General features: G+C 36.9%; 2 protein-coding genes across 2 annotated transcripts; both read left to right on the forward strand.

Moving 5' to 3' along the window:
• Positions 1–3504: 3504 nt before the first annotated feature.
• On the forward strand, positions 3505–4598 carry LOC120600778 (olfactory receptor 5G3-like). The gene has a single exon (XM_039860298.1). It carries the CDS (start codon positions 3505–3507, stop codon positions 4450–4452), a length of 948 nt encoding a protein of 315 aa, XP_039716232.1. The 3' UTR covers positions 4453–4598.
• A 9496-nt stretch (positions 4599–14094) lies between these two features.
• Positions 14095–15042, forward strand: LOC120600786 (olfactory receptor 5G3-like). The gene has a single exon (XM_039860314.1). It carries the CDS (start codon positions 14095–14097, stop codon positions 15040–15042), a length of 948 nt encoding a protein of 315 aa, XP_039716248.1.
• The last annotated feature ends 4075 nt before the right edge of the window (positions 15043–19117 follow it).

Here is a 19117-nt window from a genome sequence, read left to right on the forward strand (position 1 = left end):
AAAACAAAAAACCAAAAGTCATTATTTAAGCATTTATTAAGCATGCCGAAATATGGGGAGCAGTTTTAGATGAGTGCTCTGCAAGGAGCAAGAGCTGAAAGGTTTTATAAACTTTGAGAGGAGGACTGCTCAAAGTTTAGTTCTGTTCTGAGAATTGTTCACTGTTCAGACTCACAGGAAGTATTACTGAATGAATTGAATTAATACCAGGAGAGAATGTGGGAATAGGAAAATAAGACCTTAAAGTAACAGAGATTGGCAACTCAATTTGCATTTAGAATTAAGGGGTGGGGAGGAACATTTGGAAGTGATTATTCTCTGGGGATAGCTGAGATGTGTTTTGATTTCCTATGATTGCTGTGACAAGGAAAAAATTCTAAGATGCCCTAAATTAAATTACAGCAGCCCAGAGAGTGGAAGGAAGAGACAGGAAAGGTAAATCAGTTAATAACTGCAAAGCAAACCAACAAAAGACTGTCAACTGTTGTGAATGTATGTTGGAACTGTAAACTAACTTCCCGATGGCCATTAGCATGATTGCAGACAATCATTGTACCAGTTTGTACATTTGAACTCGAGTAGCTTCTGTAACCTGAGAAGTATTCAATTATTGAAACATTTATATTAATATATCTTACTTTCACACAAGAAAACGATGAGAACTGCATTTCTCATAATCCATTAGGATTGTTTTTGTAAGTCTAGTAAAGATGGAATATGAAGTATTCAAAGACCTGATAATGACAACATGTGGCACAGAAAATTATTTTGACAAAACATGGAATCTTTGTCCTTTAGGCAAGTTACTTAAAAGATAGAAATAAAACACTTTCACAAACTTATCAAGAGCAGACCAAAATATCAAGACAATTTCATTCTTATAGCAGATGAGAGTAAATTAAGTTTTAGTTTTACACAAGTACACCTTATTGCATGGGTAGGGGAATCACATTTTTTTTAGGGGATCAAGAGAAGCTTTCCAGAGAAAGTGTTGTCTGACATCATTAACCCGTCTGTATTAGATTCCCACTGCTGCCCTAACAAATCACCACAGACTGAGTGGTTAAGGGACATACATTTTTTATTTTAAAGTTTTCTAAGTCAAAAAGTTTTATGTAGGTTTCACTGGGCTAAAGTCAAGGTGTTGACAGTATTGCATTGCTTCTTGGAAGTTCTAGGAAAATATCTGCTTCATTGCTATCTCTAGATTCTGGAAGCGCCTACACTGTTTGACTCATGATCTCCTTCCTCCATCTTCAACACAGCAAAGTTGCATATCTCTGACCATTACCTCCTAGTCACACTACTCCATGACCACAGCCCAGAAAGTCCTACCAGATCATGTCATCTCAAGGTCCTTAAGCTAATCACATCTGCAAAATTCCTTTTGCCATGTAAGGCAACGTAGTCACAGTTCCCAGGATTTGGAGATAGACATCTTGGGGACTATTATTCTGCCTGTCATCTCATCTCCTCTGAGGTCACATTTTCTTCTGTGTGAAGTGTCATTCCAGCCCAGTTGAGTGATCCTGCCTCCCTTCCTCTATTTATCCCCTTACTCCAACCTGGAATGTTTTTCCTGTTAACTTCAGATTATCTCAAACTATTTAATGTCTTTCCAGACTAAATCCTCCCATAAAATTATTCCCAACCACTTCAGCTCACAATGATCCTGCCTTTTTCTAAAATCCTGTGCTAAGTTTTGCCTTGAGCCAAGCAAGTGATACTTTGAACTGTCACTTCTCTTTTAATTCCTAGTTCTGCTTCTGCAACTTTATTGTAATTTCACAAAAATGATGAGACATTAATGAGCACTTTTCATGGGTCACGTGCCCTCACAAGCATGATAAATATAATAATTCATCAAGTCTTCCAATGTCTCTGTGAGCAAAGTACTGTTATTATCCCCATTTTACAGATGATGATATTGAGGCACAGAGAGGTAACAAAAAAGAAACTAAAAAGAAGACAAACAAAACAGAACAAAACAAAACCCACTTGTCCAGATGAACAAGTTGGAGATCTGGCTTTGAACCTATGCCTCAGGATCCAGAGAGCACACCACTTCACTTCACCCAGGCTGCTGCTCGGTGTTTAATACATTACTCTCTGTGGAGGCAAAGTGGATCTGTTGCTTCAAGGACATTCTCGAAGGGAAGAAAGCATTATTTTTTCAGGAATCCTCTGGTCGAGGAAAATCGTGGGACAAATGCCAATGAAATTACTTTAATTTTTTCCCTGAGGAATAAACTCTTGAGGTTTTAGTTCTTCAGAGACGTGGGTTTACATCATTTACAACTATCAGGTGCATGTGTCTCTGATTTTGTGCCGGACGTGTCAGCGTGTCAGGCTCATTAGTATGGAAACCTATCACCTCTACTAAATGCTCAGGACGCCATTTCTGTTGCAGAAGGTCAGTACCAAGAAAGAAATTGAATCTTTCTGATCAAGACCAGAAAACTCTGGGCTTTGCCATTCATCTTGAAGCAGTTAAAAGGAAAACAAAGGATTCCCTTGAAGCTGTATCTCTCATTTTGGATAAAAAGAAAATTTGAGATATGATGGAAAGACTTCAGTTGACTTAGACTTTTGTGAATGTGAACTCACCACCCAGGTACTCCAGAGTGGTCTTTGGTGTTCCATCCAGCTCCTCAGGACAGTAATCATCGATTTTTGGAACTTGTAAATGTTAACCTCTTTATTTGAATTAATGGTTGGTGGAAAGTTTTTCACTGGCATTAACTTCAATCTCGAATCCTCTATTTTTAATTTGCAGTGTCATTCTGTCTTCAGGTTGGTCAAAGAGTAAATATGTCTAATCTATTGTTTAGAGTGCCGTTTTTTGATAAACATAACAATGATTACGATTTGTTACTGTATAATCTTCTCCATGACAAATAACCTATCAGATATTTGTATACATTTTCCCCTCTAAACCTTTATAAAAGAAATGGATTAGTAACTGCAAATGTAAATGCTGTCTTCAAAATATCTACATGTTATTATCCATTTCAATCAAGACAGGAACTGAAAGGGCTTCATCTATGTTCTGGTTAGCATATCCCAAATGTCCATTATTAGGATCTGAAATTTTCATAATTTCTTATAATAAACAAAGGCAATATATTCCTAGCTGGGTATTATTATACTATCATGTAGTAAAGATGAAATACAGACTAAATCTCATTTCAAATACAATTTTAGAACCCAAAGGAGTTTTAGATTTCTAACCTCTTAGAAATCTTAGATTTAGAACCCCTTTTTCGGTTTCAGAAGCTACTGAATCACATCCTCATACCCCAGAAAATCATGTATGACAAAACATGGTACCTGTGCATAAATGGCAGAAACCAGTACTTAAAATACTTTCGACCATCCGTTATCATAACTGCCTCAGACACATAAAAAAACTTGTAGTTAGTTTAAGAAGTATTTTGTATGTGCCAATTGATTTTTAAAAGTTAAAATGTATTTTTTGTTTGTTATATAGGTTATAAATGAACAATGGAAGACAGGAATCAGACGACAGTGACTGAATTTCTGTTTTTGGGCCTCACAGATCATCTCCATCAGCAGATTGTCCTCTTTGTCATGCTTCTCTTCGTCTATCTTGTCACACTGGGAGGGAACTTGGGCATGATCACTCTCATACGGATCGATCCCAGACTCCACACACCCATGTACTTTTTTCTCAGCCACTTGTCCTTTGTAGACACTTGTTCCTCTTCTTCCATTGCCCCCAAGATGCTGTGTGACATCTTTGCAGAGAAAAAAAACATCTCTTTCATTGGTTGTGCTGCACAGTTGTGGTTCTCTGGTCTCTTTGTGGCAACGGGATGTTTCCTCCTGGCTTCGATGGCGTATGACCGGTACATGGCCATCTGTAAGCCCTTGTTGTATACACTCATTATGTCCCAGAGGATCTGTGTGCAGCTGGTGGTAGGGCCTTATGTCATGGCTCTTGTAAGCACCATGACTCACACAGTTCTCACTTTTGGCTTACCCTTCTGTGGTTCAAATATTATCAATCATTTCTTCTGTGATATTTCACCACTGCTTTCACTGGCATGTGCAGACACCTGGATCAATGAGTTAGTGCTTTTCATCTTGGCTGGAGGTATTGTTATATTCAGTGGCCTGATCATCGCAATCTCCTACGTTTGCATCCTGGTGGCCATCTTGAAAATCCGGAGTGCAGATGGGAGGCAGAAAGCTTTCTCCACATGTTCCTCTCACCTGGCAGCCGTCTCCATCCTATATGGAACTCTTTTCTTTATTTATGTTCTGCCTGACTCAGGTTCTTCGTTACATATCAATAAAGTGATTTCTCTATTTTATACTATGGTCATCCCCATGGTGAACCCCCTCATCTACAGCGTGAGGAACAAGGAGGTGAAAAATGCATTCAGGAGCAAGTTTGGAAGGAAAAAACAATTTCTAAAAGGTAGATAAGAAGGCATTTTAATTTTGCTGCATCACGGACGCAATGATGTGATTCAATAACGTATGGTGAAAGAACACTGCATCGAGAATTAGAAGTTCTTTTTAATTCCCGATTCTGCCAGTGACCAGGTCACTTGTATACTGGAAGTTCAGTTCATGTTGTTTTTTATTCAGTCTCCTCCTTGTGAAATGATGCAGCATACAAAAGAATTTACAGGTATAGTAAAGGCGTAAATATCATTCATGCCAGAAGAAAATCCAAGAGATGTTTTATATGTTCTTATATGGGGGAAGATATTTTAAGTCAGACCAGAAAAACAATTGTGTTAAGAAAAGATCAAACGTTCTTTAAGAAAGATTTTATAGACCTTGTTAAAAGTTGTACAGTGGAAAGTAAAAGAATATTTGCAAAAGAAGAGACTCACAATGAGTAATGTCCCAATAGAAAAGTATTGGAACACACACACACACACACACACACACACACACACACACACATACATGCACATGCAGCACAGTAGAGAAATGAACCAATGACTGGATGAGTAAATGATGCATTCTGGAGGAAATTTGAATGAAATAATTGACCAGTAGGTATGTGGAATAGAGTTGTATTTTATTTATGGTGCACTGTAGCTGCTGGTATTGAATGTAAAGTAAAATGAACACTGGACTAAAAATCAGAAGCTTCGTGTAAGTCTGGCTCTGCCAATTCTCAGGTTATTTGAAAGCTGGAATAGTTTTTAAGAATTTTTCTGCTATAGTCTTGTTCTCTGTGACATCATTAAGATTCAAAATAATACTGAGGTGGATAAAGAGTATGAATGTACAAATGTACTAGAAGAAAACGTAGGTAAATATACAATTGTGGGTATGTGAATACTATTTAATCTACATGAAAACTAAAAGTTATTATAGAAAAATCAAAGCACCATTAGCAATATTAAGAGCCAAACAATAAAACGAGAGAAAATATTTGTGTATATGTTTCAAACAATTAGAAAATACCCCTAATATATAAGGAAATGTCCATAATTCACAATTAATGATGAAAACAATAGATAAACAGACAAACAAATAAACAATTCACTGAAATGGAAATGCAAATTGTCACAAATTGCGTGTAATAAATGTTCCACATCACGATCTGTCAAGTAAATGAAATGAAATGAAATTACAATGCAGTGCCTTTCAATGCGGAGGAAATATTGAGAGTTTTCAATGACGGTGAAGTTCCTGTTTGGCTATGTGCACTGCTTTTATTTCCTGCTGATAGGATGAATTGCAGATAGGGTGAACTACTACATTTCTCCAAAATAATCTGGTAGTTTCATTTAAAATGATAACCTAATATGGCATTTGACCTAGAAATCCTTCTTTTAGAAAACGAGACTACAGAAATGTTAAGTGCCAATCATAAGATTATGTCTATTTCAGCATTATCTGAAGTGGCAAAGTGGCAAAGAAAAATAACAGAAATAGCTTGAATATCCATCATGTGAAATCTTGTGCAGCGATGAAAAGACTGAATTAGGTAATCACATACTAACCCGGAGAGAAGTATTGTATGCTGTCACTGTTAGGTGAAAAACATCAAGTCGAAGATCAATGTGTAGCACTGATTATTAAGGAAAAGGGCTAAAGCTCTGCAGTGAATAAAACGTATGTGCATATGCATGTGTAAAAAACCTAAAGAGAACCATAAAGAATACACGACAATCCTTTGACTGTGATTACTTCAATGAGAGTGGCATTGGAGGTGGGAGAGGGGAGATTTTATCATATACATTTGAATCATTGCTTAATCATGCCCTCTGGTCCTACTGGAGCTCAATTTAGATGTACCATTTTCATCTTATGATGGGTGGCTGCTGTGCCCATCTGACATTATTTATTGGAGGATCTGGCAGGATCCAGCTCATGTGGCAGGCCTGGATGCATACTCACAAACACACTATGCCCCTTGTGCAAGTGTTCCCTGTTTTCCTGGGCCCAGAAATAGCCCAGGAACTCTTTCTCAAAAGTCATAACATTTTTTGTTGCAGATTGCATAGATTTCCTGATTTATTCTCCCTGCGTATTCTCCCACTGAAGCTTGTCATAAGCTCCATACTGCTTTTTTTCCTGACACTACAATATGCATCATAGCGTCCGTTGTGTCATGTGGCCTAAGCGGCACTACTGCTTGCACTGCAAATGAGACCCACTACAGAGCTGTTCCTTGCCCTGCATCCCACCTGACACTGGCCGCCTCTGTGCCTTTGGGGACACGGGCTAGAGTACCCCTGCTGTGGTATATGTTGCCTCCCAATCCCAAAGAGGGCTATCAGCAGACACTGGATCTTCATGAATTTTACTTTATGGGGATGTTATAGCATGTCCCTAACTGCTGGAGCTGTGATAACTTAGCCCATGTAAATCTTCATAGCACATGTGTTTACCAAGGCCTGTAATGTTCTAGCAGCTGCTAGTATAACCTGCTCTATTAGTATGATGTTATCAATATAGTGATGTTACACTCAGTGTAGGGGATAGGGGCCAGATATCTTAGGAGTCAGTTATCCGCAGACTATATTAAAGAGGGCAGGAGAGTTAACATAGCCCTGAAGCAATGTTGTAAATGAGTATTGTTCATCTCACATGAACATAAATGGTTTCTGATTCTTTTTTTCTAATCAGAATAGAAAAGAATACATTCCTCAAATCATTGACTATACACTACGTACGGGACTCCTCACACGTGGTCTCCTGTATAGTATAGTATGTGCTGCTATTGGGCTGCTACTTGGTTGAACTTGAAGCAGTTACAGCCATTCTCTAGGAATATCTGATTTCTTGAGGGGCCAGATTGCTGAATTAAATATGTAACGGGACCACCTCCACTGCATCTTTTATGGTTTTGATGCTTGTGTTAATTCCTAGATTTGTTTTCTAGAATCTTATCATCCTTATCGACCTGAAGTAGCCTAGATCCATATCACCACCTCATACCACTGAGCTGCTCACCAAGTCGAAGTCTATCTCACAAGTGTTTATTTTTTATTGCTCTTGGGGAAGGAGTGTCCTCTCAGGGAACACCAATGCCTTCTTTAGTCTGATATCATAGATATTTTTAAGCATTTCTACATCTCTGAGCTTCGAGGCTCCTTCTTCAACACTGTGCCATGGAGGTAATGAGATCTCTACCTCACAACTGCAGGCTGTTAGCTTTTCAAAGATTCAAGGACCCATTTCCATAGCTCATGAGGATCAACTCCTGGTATCTTCCTACAAGCTAATTTGTGAGTGGCTGGAGTTCTTCCCGTTCAGTGAATTCTTCCTTATCCAGCTTTATATCTTTCCCACCCTGAGCACATGTGCTCTGTATACCTCCTCAGGCTTTTCTGGTCTGGCTTTTCAGCCAAGTCCTGTAATTCTTTTTGTGAACAATAGGGCCAATTCTTCTTATTCATTGGGACACACCATTCTGAGTATGGCCTTAGGTTGTTAACTCTGAGGCCAGGAGGGATAGTGGAGTTAGATCTTTAGAAAAGGACTTGTTTACTTTGGCAGCATCTGACTCTGGTGAGCCCTCTTTCTGTTCTCTAGGCAAGGGGAGGCTGCTTTCTTCCAGCGAGGGGGAGAAACCCATTTCTCTAGGCTCGGAAACTTCAGGGGAACTAGAATATTTCAGACATGACTTCTTTATTATTCTGTTTTCCATCATCAGGTTCTTAAATTGAGTTTTCATAAGTCTTGTCTATAATTGTAGGAGACAAGGATCTTTTTAAGTGCTGCTTATTTGATATTCACATCATATCTTTAGTGTGAAATTATCTGATCCGAGTCTGTTATTTTCATTCTTTAGGCTATTGGTATCATTTAAAAACAACCAACTTCATAGTCCTATTGTTATCGTACATCTTTTAGAGATAACTGCATAATCCAATGCACGTTTCTCACCTCTACGCCATCTCAGTTCACTGCAGGTGGGCTTAGTAATTGTAATGCTAGGGCGTGCTCATGGTTATGACCACCCTGATCTACCAGCGATGGATTCTCGTTGCTGTTTGTCCTGTGAGCGATCTGATTCCCAAATATTATCCCAAGAATCTGCCGAATCCATCACTCAAGGCGATTACTAACATCAACCTTCATTCAAAGATGGGCAAAAAATCTGTCTTTCAATAGGGGAATAGCATACATTTGCAAAAAAGGAGGTAATTAATTATGGCTATGTAAGAAATAATCTAACAAAAGTTGTTGGAATCACTAACCCTATACAAAATTTACTAAGGTATTATAAACAAGCAAAAAATCTTTTAGTTTAATATAGTTCCAGCATATAAATATAAAATTATGATATTTAATTCAAATTATTTTCTCTGAAATACTTCAATATTTCTGAATTAACATAATCCACTTACATATGTGCTTCAATAAATTTATCATACCAAAGATGACACTGTGGGATACAATTGCTAAAAAATTATAGATGATCATGTTACAAAAAGATAACCTTTAGAAAATGCCTGCTTTAGGATTTTAACCATCCTTTACCTTTTGAAGTCAGGAGAAAACTTTGTGTAGAACAGATCCAACCTCCTCAAACCTTGAACTAGTACAGAGTTCTGTAAAGACTGGCTACAAGACTACAAGTCAGTTCACTTAAGAAATCTGGATCTCCGTGGATTGGGTGAGGGATAAAGTTGAGAGGCGACTTCCTTTACAAATGCAAAGAACTTTTGTCCACTGATGTTTTATATGCTAAGCTTGATCTTCTGGGAAGAGGACAGGACCCTGAACAAGTGCCAATGAGTCTGTATGGCCAAGGCAAGGCTGGCCTTTTAGTGGTTGGAGTGTCACACACTGTTTCACTATAAAAATGAATTGACCTTCTGAATCTCAACATTTTCTCAAAAATGAGGAAGTCCTTTACTTAACTCTATAAAACTTGAAGTCAAGGGACAAGGCTACAAATTCTTATATGTTCCCTGTCATAGCGAGAAAAAAAATTGCTGTGGTTTTATTTCCATCTTAATTTCAGAGGCTTATATTGCAGGGAAAAAAACCTAATTTATTTCTAGAGATTTTGTTACAGAGTGAAATGCTTGTCCTCTCCGACTCCATCTCGTTCCAGCCTGCTTCGTGTCCATGGTCTTCATGTTTACTAACTTCTGCTTAGTCTTACACATGGATATGTTAACCATTGGAGGAATTCTGCTTGTGGCTCCAGTTTTACTGAAATAGCCTCAAACTAAAAAATGCCCCTTTTCAGAAGATAATAGAAGTATGTACAAAAATAATGATGATTTATTAAAGATTTTCAAGAACCTCGTGACTGGACTCACATCAACTAGAGTCAACAGACTAAGAACAAAGAATTTTCACAACCTTTACTGGACTCCTGCTGGTGCCCAGATGTCTGACGCCATCAATCTGCTCTTGCCCCTCTCCTTTCTCCCTACCTTGACATAAAAGAAGATTGAGTTTTTACATTCTTATGATGGTTCTTTAGCACATTAGTCCAGCATCTTCTTGGTTTGCTGACTTTCAAATAATGTTACTTTCCTTGCCCCAACATCTTGTCTCTCGACTTGTTTGCTCTCTTGTGGCATGTGGTATGAACTCGAACTTGGGTACAGTTTGACAAAGAAATATGCAACAAGAAATTTATACAATTCGCTCTCCTCAAAAATGTCTGCAAACATTTTGGAGGTATCGGTAAAGAAACCATTACCTGAGATCTGCAACACTGTGTGACATTATTAATGATAATAATAATTTAAATTCTTCAAAGTAATCTGCTGTTTCACATTTCAATTTACTGCTGACAATGTCGCTTCTTTTTTGGTTTTGTCTATGCTCAAAAAGTTCACTGTTCCATTGTGATTGTCCTGAGTTGTTACCCAGTTATTTAGTGTTTATATTTTCTGACTTCAAAACTCTCATTATCCTCATCCCATGAAATCAAGTTATGAATGATGTTTTAATGATTGACAGCGGCAGTATTACTACAATTGATGGAAAATCTGCTATGATGTCTGCTCTGTGCTGAATGCTTTTCATGCATATTTTGCATTTACAACAACTCTGTGAGGCAAATACTGCACTACAAAAAGAAAAAAAAAAACCCCAAAACCAAAAGTCATTATTTAAGCATTTATTAAGCATGCCAAAATACGGGGAGCAGTTTTAGATGAGTGTTCTGCAGAGAGCAAGAGCTGAAAGATTTTATAAACTTTGAGTGGAGGACCGCTCAAAGTTTAGTTCTGTTCTGAGAATTGTTTACTGTTCAGATTCACAGGAAGTATTACTGAATGAATTAAATTAATACCAGGAGAGAATGTGGGAATAGGAAGATAAGACCTTAAGGTAACAGGGATTGGCAACTCAATTTGCATTTAGAATTAAGGGGTGGGGAGGAACATTTGGAAGTGATTATTCTCTGAGGATAGCTCAGACGTGTTTTGATTTCCTATGATTGCTGTGACAAGGAAAAAATTCTGAGATGCCCTAAATTAAATTACAGCAGTCCAGAGAGTAAAAGGAAGAGACAGGAAAGGTAAATCAGTTCACAACTGCAAGGCAAACCAACAAAAGACTGTCAACTGTTGTGAATGTATGTTGGAACTGTAAACTAACTTCCAGGTGGCCATTAGCATGATTGCAGACAGTCATTGTACCAGTTTGTACATTTGAACTCGAGTAGCTTCTGTAACCTGAGAAGTATTCAATTATTGAAACATTTATATTAATATATCTTACTTTCACACAAGAAAACGATGAGAACTGCATTTCTCATAATCCATTAGGATTGTTTTTGTAAGTCTAGTAAAGATGGAATGTGAAGTAATCAAAGACCTGATAATGACAACATGTGGCACAGAAAATTATTTTGACAAAATATGGAATCTTTGTCCTTTAGGCAAGTTACTTAAAAGATAGAAATAAAACACTTTCACAAACTTATCAAGAGCAGACCAAAATATCAAGACAATTTCATTCTTATAGCAAATGACAGAAAATTAAGTTTTAGTTTTACATAAGTACACCTTATTGCATGGGTAGAGGAATCACATTTTTTTTAGAGGATCAAGAGAAGCTTTCCAGAGAAAGTGTTGTCTGACATCATTTAACCTGTCTGTATTTGATTCCCTCTGCTGCCCTAACAAATCACCACAGACTGAGTGGTTAAGGGACATACATTTTTTATTTTAAAGTTTTCTAAGTCAAAAAGTTTTATGTAGGTTTCACTGGGCTAAAGTCAAGGTGTTGACAGTATTGCATTGCTTCCTGGAGGTTCTAGGAAAATATCTGCTTCATTGCTATTTCTAGCTTCTGGAAGTGCCTACACTGTTTGACTCATGATCTCCTTCCTCCGTCTTCAACACAGCAAAGTTGCCTATCTCTGACCATTACCTCCTAGTCACACTACTCCATGACCACAGCCCAGAAAGGCCTTGCAGATCATGTCATCTCAAGGTCCTTAATCTAATCACATCTGCAAAATTCCTTTTGCCATGTAAGGCAACATAGTTACAGTTCCCAGGATTCAAAAAGGGACATCTTGGGGGCCATTATTCTGCCTGTCATACCATCTCCTCTGAAGCTACATTTCTTCTGTATGAAGTGTCATTCCACCTAGTTGAGTGTTCCTGCCTCCCTTTTTTTAATCCCCTTACTCCAACCTGGAATGTTTTTCCTGTTAACCTCAGATTATCTCAAACTATTTAATGTGTTTCCAGACTAAATCCTTCCATGAAATTATTTCCAACTACTTCAGGTCACAATGATCCTGCCTTTTTCTAAAATCCTGTGCTAAGTTTTGCCTTGTACCAAGCAAATGATACTTTGAGCTGTCAGTTGTTTTTTAATTCTTACTTCTGGTTCTGCAACTTTACTCTAGGTTCTGGTTCTGCATCTTTACTGTAAGCTCGCAAAAATGATAAGAGACATTAATGAGCACTTCTCATGGCGCATATGCCCTCATAAGCATGATGCATGTAATAATTCATGAAGTCTTCCAATGTCTCTGTGAGCAAAGTACTATTATTATCCCCATTTTACAGATGATGATATTGAGGCACAGAGAGGTAACAAAAAAGAAACTAAAAGAAGACAAACAAAACCAAACAAAACCCACTTGTCTAGATGGACAAGCTGTGCAGCTGGCATTGAACCCAGGCTCAGCGTCCAGAAAGCACAACACTTCACCCAGGCTGCTGCTCAGTATTTAACACGTCACTCTCTGTGGAGGCAAAGTGGGTCTGTTGCTGCAAGTAAATTCTCAAAGGGAAGAAAGCATTATTTTTTTCAGGAATCCTCTGGTTGAGGAAAATCCTGGGACAAATGCCAATGAAATCACTTTAATTTTTTCCCTGAGGAATAAACTCTTGAAGTTTTAGCTCTTCAGAGACGTGGCTTTACATCATTTACAACTATCAGGTGCATGTGTCTCTCATTTTGTGCCGGACGTGTCAGTGTGTAGAATAAGGAGCATCTCTTTAGTCTCAGGCTCATCTGTATGAAAACTTATCACCTCTACCAAGTGCTTAGGATGCCATTTCTGTTGCAGAAGATCAGAACCAACAAGGAAATTCAATCTTCCAGACTGACTTTCTGATCAAGACCAGAAAACCCTGGGCTTTGCCATTCATCTTGAAGCAGTTAAAAGGAAAACATAAGATTTCTTTGAAGACGTAAGTATCTCTCATTTTGGATAAAAAGAAAGTTTCAGATATGATGGAAAGACTTCAGTTGACTTAGACTTTTGTGAATGTGAACTCACTACCCAGGTACGCCAAAGAGTAGTCTTTGGTGTTCCATCCAGCTCCTCAGGACAGTAACCCACTGATTTTTTGAACTTTTAAATCTGAAATTGTTTATTTGAATTAATGATTGGTGCAATTTTTTTCATTGCCTTTAACTTTAATCTCGAATCCTCTATTTTTATTTCTCTGTGCCACTTCTCTCTTCAGGTTGGTCAAGAGTAGATATACCTAATCTCTTGTTTAGAGAGCTGTCCTTTATTAACATAACAATGATTACCGTTTGTTATTGTATAATCATCTCCATGACAAATAACTCATTAGATTTTTTAGCCATTTTCCTTTCTAAACCTTTATAAAGGGAATGGATTAGTAAATGCATATATAAATGCTGTCTTTGTAATATCTACAAGTTATTATCCATTTCATCAAGACAGGAACTGAAAGGGCTTCATCTCTGTTCTGGTTATCATACTCTAAATGTCTATTATTAGGATCTGAAATTTTCGTAATTTCTTATAATACCTAGGTGAGTATTATTATACTATCATAGAATAAAGATAAAATACAGACTAAATCTCATTTCAAATACCATTTTAGAACTCAGGAAATTTTACATTTTGTAGTTGGACTCCTTTTTCGGTTCAGAGGGTACTGAATAGTGTCCCCACCCCACAAAAAATGAAGTATGAATTACCCTATTTTACATGGTATGTGTGCATAAATGGCAGAGACCAGTATATAAAATAAGTTCAAACACTCTAACTTTATTTTCATAACTGCCTCCTACACATATAAAAAAAACCTTGTAATTAGTTTAAAGAACTATTTTGTGTGTGCCAATTGAGTTTTAAAAAATAAAATGTGCTTTTTTATTTGTTATACAGGTTATAAATGAACAATGGGAGACAAAAATCAGACGACGGTGACTGAATTTCTGTTTTTGGGCCTCACAGATCATCTCCATCAGCAGATTGTCCTCTTTGTCATGCTTCTCTTCGTCTATCTTGTCACACTGGGAGGGAACTTGGGCATGATCACTCTCATATGGATCGATCCCAGACTCCACACACCCATGTACTTCTTTCTCAGCCACTTGTCCTTTGTAGACACTTGTTCCTCTTCTTCCATTGCCCCCAAGATGCTGTGTGATATCTTTGCAGAGAAAAGGGGCATCTCTTTCATGGCATGTGCTGCACAGTTCTGTTTTTTTGGCCTTTTTGAGGCGATGGAATGTTTCCTCCTAGCTTCGATGGCATATGACCGGTACATGGCCATCCGTAAGCCCTTGTTGTATACACTCATTATGTCCCAGAGAGTCTGTGTGCAGCTGGTGGTAGGGCCTTATATCATGGCTCTTGTATGTACCATGACTGATACAGTTCTCACTTTTGGCTTACCCTTCTGTGGTTCAAATATTATCAATCATTTCTTCTGTGATATTTCACCACTACTTTCACTGGCATGTGCAGACACCTGGATCAATGAGTTAGTGCTTTTCATCTTGGCTGGAGGTATTGTCATATTCAGTGGCCTAATAATCACGTACTCGTATGTTTGCATCCTGGTGGCCATCTTGAAAATCCGGAGTGCGGAGGGGAGGCAGAAAGCTTTCTCCACATGTTCCTCTCACCTGGCAGCCGTCTCTATCCTGTATGGAACGCTTTCCTTTATCTATGTTCGGCCTGGCTCAGCATCCTCATTAGATATCAATAAAGTGATTTCTCTATTTTACACTATGGTCATCCCCATGGTCAACCCCCTCATCTACAGCGTGAGGAACACGGAGGTGAAAAATGCATTCAGGAGCAAGTTTGGAAGGAAAAACCAATTTCTAAAAGGTAGATAAGAAGGCATTTTAATTTTGCTGCATCACAGATGCAATGATGTGATTCAAAAACGTATGGTAAAAGAACACTGCATCGAGAATTAGAAGTTCTCTTTAATTCCTGATTCTGCCAGTGACCAGATCACTTGTATACTGGAAGTTCAGTTCATGTTGTTTTTTATTCAGTCTCCTTCTTGTGAAATGATGCCACATACAAAAGAATTTACAGATATAGGAAAGGTGGAAATATCGTTTATGCCAGAAGAAAATCCAAGAGATGTTTTATATGTTCATATATAGGGGAAAACATTTTATTGCAGACCAGAAAAGCAAATATTTTAAGAAAAGATCAAGAGTTCTTTAATAAAAATTTTATATACCTTGTTAAATGTTGAATAGCGGAAAGGAAAAAAAAACATTTGCAAGAGAAGTGACTCACAATGAGTAATGTCCCAATAGAAGTGTTGGAACACACACACACACACACACACACACACACACACACACACATGCATATGCAACGCAGTAGAGAAATGAAGCAATGAACTGGTGAGTGATTGACACAACTAGAAATGCAAATGGCCAAAAATTAAGTGTATGTATACATATATACACACACATATATATATAACTGCTCAACTTTACAAATGGCTCAAGTAAATAAATCAAAATAAGACAATGCTTCTTTTTTTATGTATCAGACTGGTAAAGATTAAAATGATTATGTGCAAGGCAGGTAAGGTTACCATTTGGATACAGACAGCACTTTTATACATAGCTACTGTAGCTACGTGTGAGCATGTACTTTTTCAGACAGTAATTTATATTTTGATGATTTCCGTTAAAATGTACATACTCTTTGACCTAGTTATCTTACATTTGGAAATCTATGTCATAGAAATATAAATACCAGACACAAACATGCAGCAACTTTTGTGGAGGAAATAAAAGGAAACAACCTGAATCTGTATCATTAGGAGAAACATTCATTCTCTCTATGAAATGTGCAGCTAGCTAATTATAAAAAGAATGAGTTAGATAGATAGTCATGCTTTGGTTTAGAGGAAACTGTGATGTAATCATTGATAGATGAAAAAAGTCAAGTCAAAGTTTAATCTGTAGAACTGACCATCACACTTTGTTAGAAAAAAAAAAAAGGAAAGAAGTGGGGGTAAAACCTACCTAGTGTATAAAATACAGTGATATGGTCATATGTACGTGATCATAAAGAGAAGTATGGAAGGCTACAAACTTAATATTGGTTACTTCAGTTACATGGCATTATAAGTAGCAAAAAGGTTCATACTCATTTAAATTGTTAGACTTGTTTTACAACACATATGTTTAATTTTGTGATTAAAATTCACTTTTGAAAAACTGCCACGTGTCAAAACAAATGAATAAATAGATATATCAGTAAATAAATAAATTGAGGGGGATGGACTCAATGCCTTCTGTTAAGGTGATTCTACATTCTATCATTCTATGATTTCATGAAACATTCCTAAACTTTGGTGAATAAAATCTTTGTCAAAAACTAAGTTAAATGGAGATATTCTCAACAACTCTATGCTTCAGTCTCTCACTTTTTTCCTCCAAGGATCTGTATTTTTCTCCAACTCCTAGAGTCTATAATTTTTATACATAGTGGTAAGTTTTCTCTTTATTAAAAACTTTGAAATGATAATAAAATATTAAGTTAAAAAAGACACTGCAAATATAGTGACTTGAAATATATACTAATATATCTTAAAAATACCCATATAAAGCTATATTTTATAGTTTTTGTAGCACATTTCATGAAAAGAATGTGTGTTTCTCCTAATGATCGAAATTCAGGTTGTTTCCTTTTATTTCCCCTACTAATGATGTCGCAACATTTTATCTCATATTTATACTTTCATAGCATTGATTTCTAAATATAAGATATCTAGATCAAAGATGAATATACAATTAATATTATTAATTATGAGTCTTGTGAAGTTTTCCAACACCATTCTACTAAGAATTATTAACACTTTGGCTTAGGTATGACTAAGGAAATGTAATTTTTCCTATTTTTATCTAGACAAATTAAGTTTTTTTTCCCAGTCATATTTTGCCTTTAAATGACTCTATTCTGTTTTTTTCATTATATAACATCTCAAACCACAAGTCACCATTTGAGATAGTCATTTCTTAGTATGAGACCTGAATATGTACTGTCTTTTAAATTGTTTTGTAAATATTTATGATGGAAAAACTATTGAAAGGGAATGGTGGGGAGCAGGAAGCAAGCATCAATTATAAATTTTCTGAATTATTCTCCTTCTTCAAGTATATGCAAATATATTCAAACCAACTGTCTTTCTCTAACTTTAGTTATTACTGTCCTGATATCTTGATGTATTCTTCATTGGGGAGATTCTCTTTCTACCATGTTCACATGGATAATTCTATACTTGTTTTTCAGATACTGCTTAAGTGCTACTCCTACTTAGAGAATCACCCTAATTCTCTGATTAATTAGAAACCCTCTGTATTTTTCTCTTATAGCATCATATTCTTTTCCTTCAGACTTTATACGTGTAACATGATACATGTTAAGATAGATTTTTGCTTTTGTTTTAATTAGTGAAGATAGTTCTCAGCTGATTTTTCACATTAGGCAGTGACAGAAATTAAATTGGAGACACATTTTTTTGTTTGTTTATCCTGTCACTCTTTAAGTGATCTCATTTTGTAAAGCAAGAGTGACCAAGTCCCAATATTAGTAGGGAAATTCTCTGTCAATTGAGGCCTCCATACAGGTCTTCTGATCTGTAATATTGGTTCCTGGGGGGAGGTCTTCAACTTTCATAAGGCATGGTTTCTGAGGAGAAGTTGGATATAATTCTTATCATTATCCCTCTGTAGGTGAGGTGTTTTTTGCTTCTGGCTTCTTTCAAGATTTTTTTTCTTTATCTTTGATTTTCTGTAGTTTGGAAATTGTATACCTATAGTTTTTGTTGAAATTTATCCTGCTTGGCGTTCTCTGAGCTTCATTGATCTGTGGTTTGGTGTTTAAGATTAATTTGCAGATATTCTTAGTCATTATTGTTTCAAATATTTCTTCTGTTCCTTTGTCTTTTTTTTTCTCTTATATTCCCATTATGCATATGTTCAACTTTTTGTAATTGTCCCACAGTCCTTAAACATTCTGGTCTGTTTTTTTACTCTTTTTCTCTTTGCTTTTTAGTTTTTGAAGTTTCTATGGACATACCCTCAAGCACACTGATTCTTTTCTTAGCTATGTCCAGTTTGCTAATAAGCCCATCAATGCGTTTTTCACTTGTTACAGTGTTTTTGATCTCTAATCTTTTATTCATAGTTGATTAAAATTCCTGGCCTGATAATTCCTACATCTCAGCCATATCTGGTTCTGATGCTTGCTCTGTCTCTTCAAACTGTGTTTTTTTGTGTGTCTTTTTGTATGCTTTGTAATTTTTTCTTGATAGCCAGATGCGATGTACTAGGTAAAGGGAACTGCTGTAAATCGGCCTTTAGTGAGGTGGTGACTAGATGTGGGCATTCTACAGTCTCCTGATTAGGTGTCTGTCCTTTAGGGAAGCCATGCCTCTGTACTGTGAACTTCACAAGTGTTTCTCAGTTTTTTCCTGCCCCATAAATTGGGACAGGATGGCTAGAGGGAACTGAAGTTAGGTATTTTCCTTCTCCCTCAGGTAAGGTTAGAATGGGCTGGAATTGGCCAATTCCCTTCCTCTAGGTCAATTAGGTTCTGATGATGACCCCAGGTCAGGCTCTGTGTAACTAGTTTCTGTTAAGAAGAAGGGAGTGCTATGGTGTCTTTGAAAATGGTTCCTTTTCCCCTTCCCCTGCTGGAAGCATAAGGGGATTTTCTTCTGGCATATTAATCACCACTACCACACCAAGAAACTTAAATTCCCTTTACTTTTGTCTACCTTTTCAGTTCTCCATAACATTTATCACCTTCTAACCTGTAATATCCTTGAGATGGTTTTTGAGTTTATGGTTTATTATCTTCCCTCATTAAAATGTAAGCACCATGTTATTTTATTAAACTGATACATTCAATCACTATTTGGATATCGTACAT

Source organism: Pteropus medius, unplaced genomic scaffold (assembly GCF_902729225.1).
Source record: "Pteropus medius unplaced genomic scaffold, Ma_sr-lr_union100, whole genome shotgun sequence".
NCBI lineage: Eukaryota > Metazoa > Chordata > Mammalia > Chiroptera > Pteropodidae > Pteropus > Pteropus medius.

Excerpts from the sequence above, each read along its gene's own strand:
- LOC120600786 (XM_039860314.1), top strand. The coding sequence starts at position 14,095 with ATGGGAGACAAAAATCAGACGACGGTGACTGAATTTCTGTTTTTGGGC.
- LOC120600778 (XM_039860298.1), top strand. The coding sequence starts at position 3,505 with ATGGAAGACAGGAATCAGACGACAGTGACTGAATTTCTGTTTTTGGGC.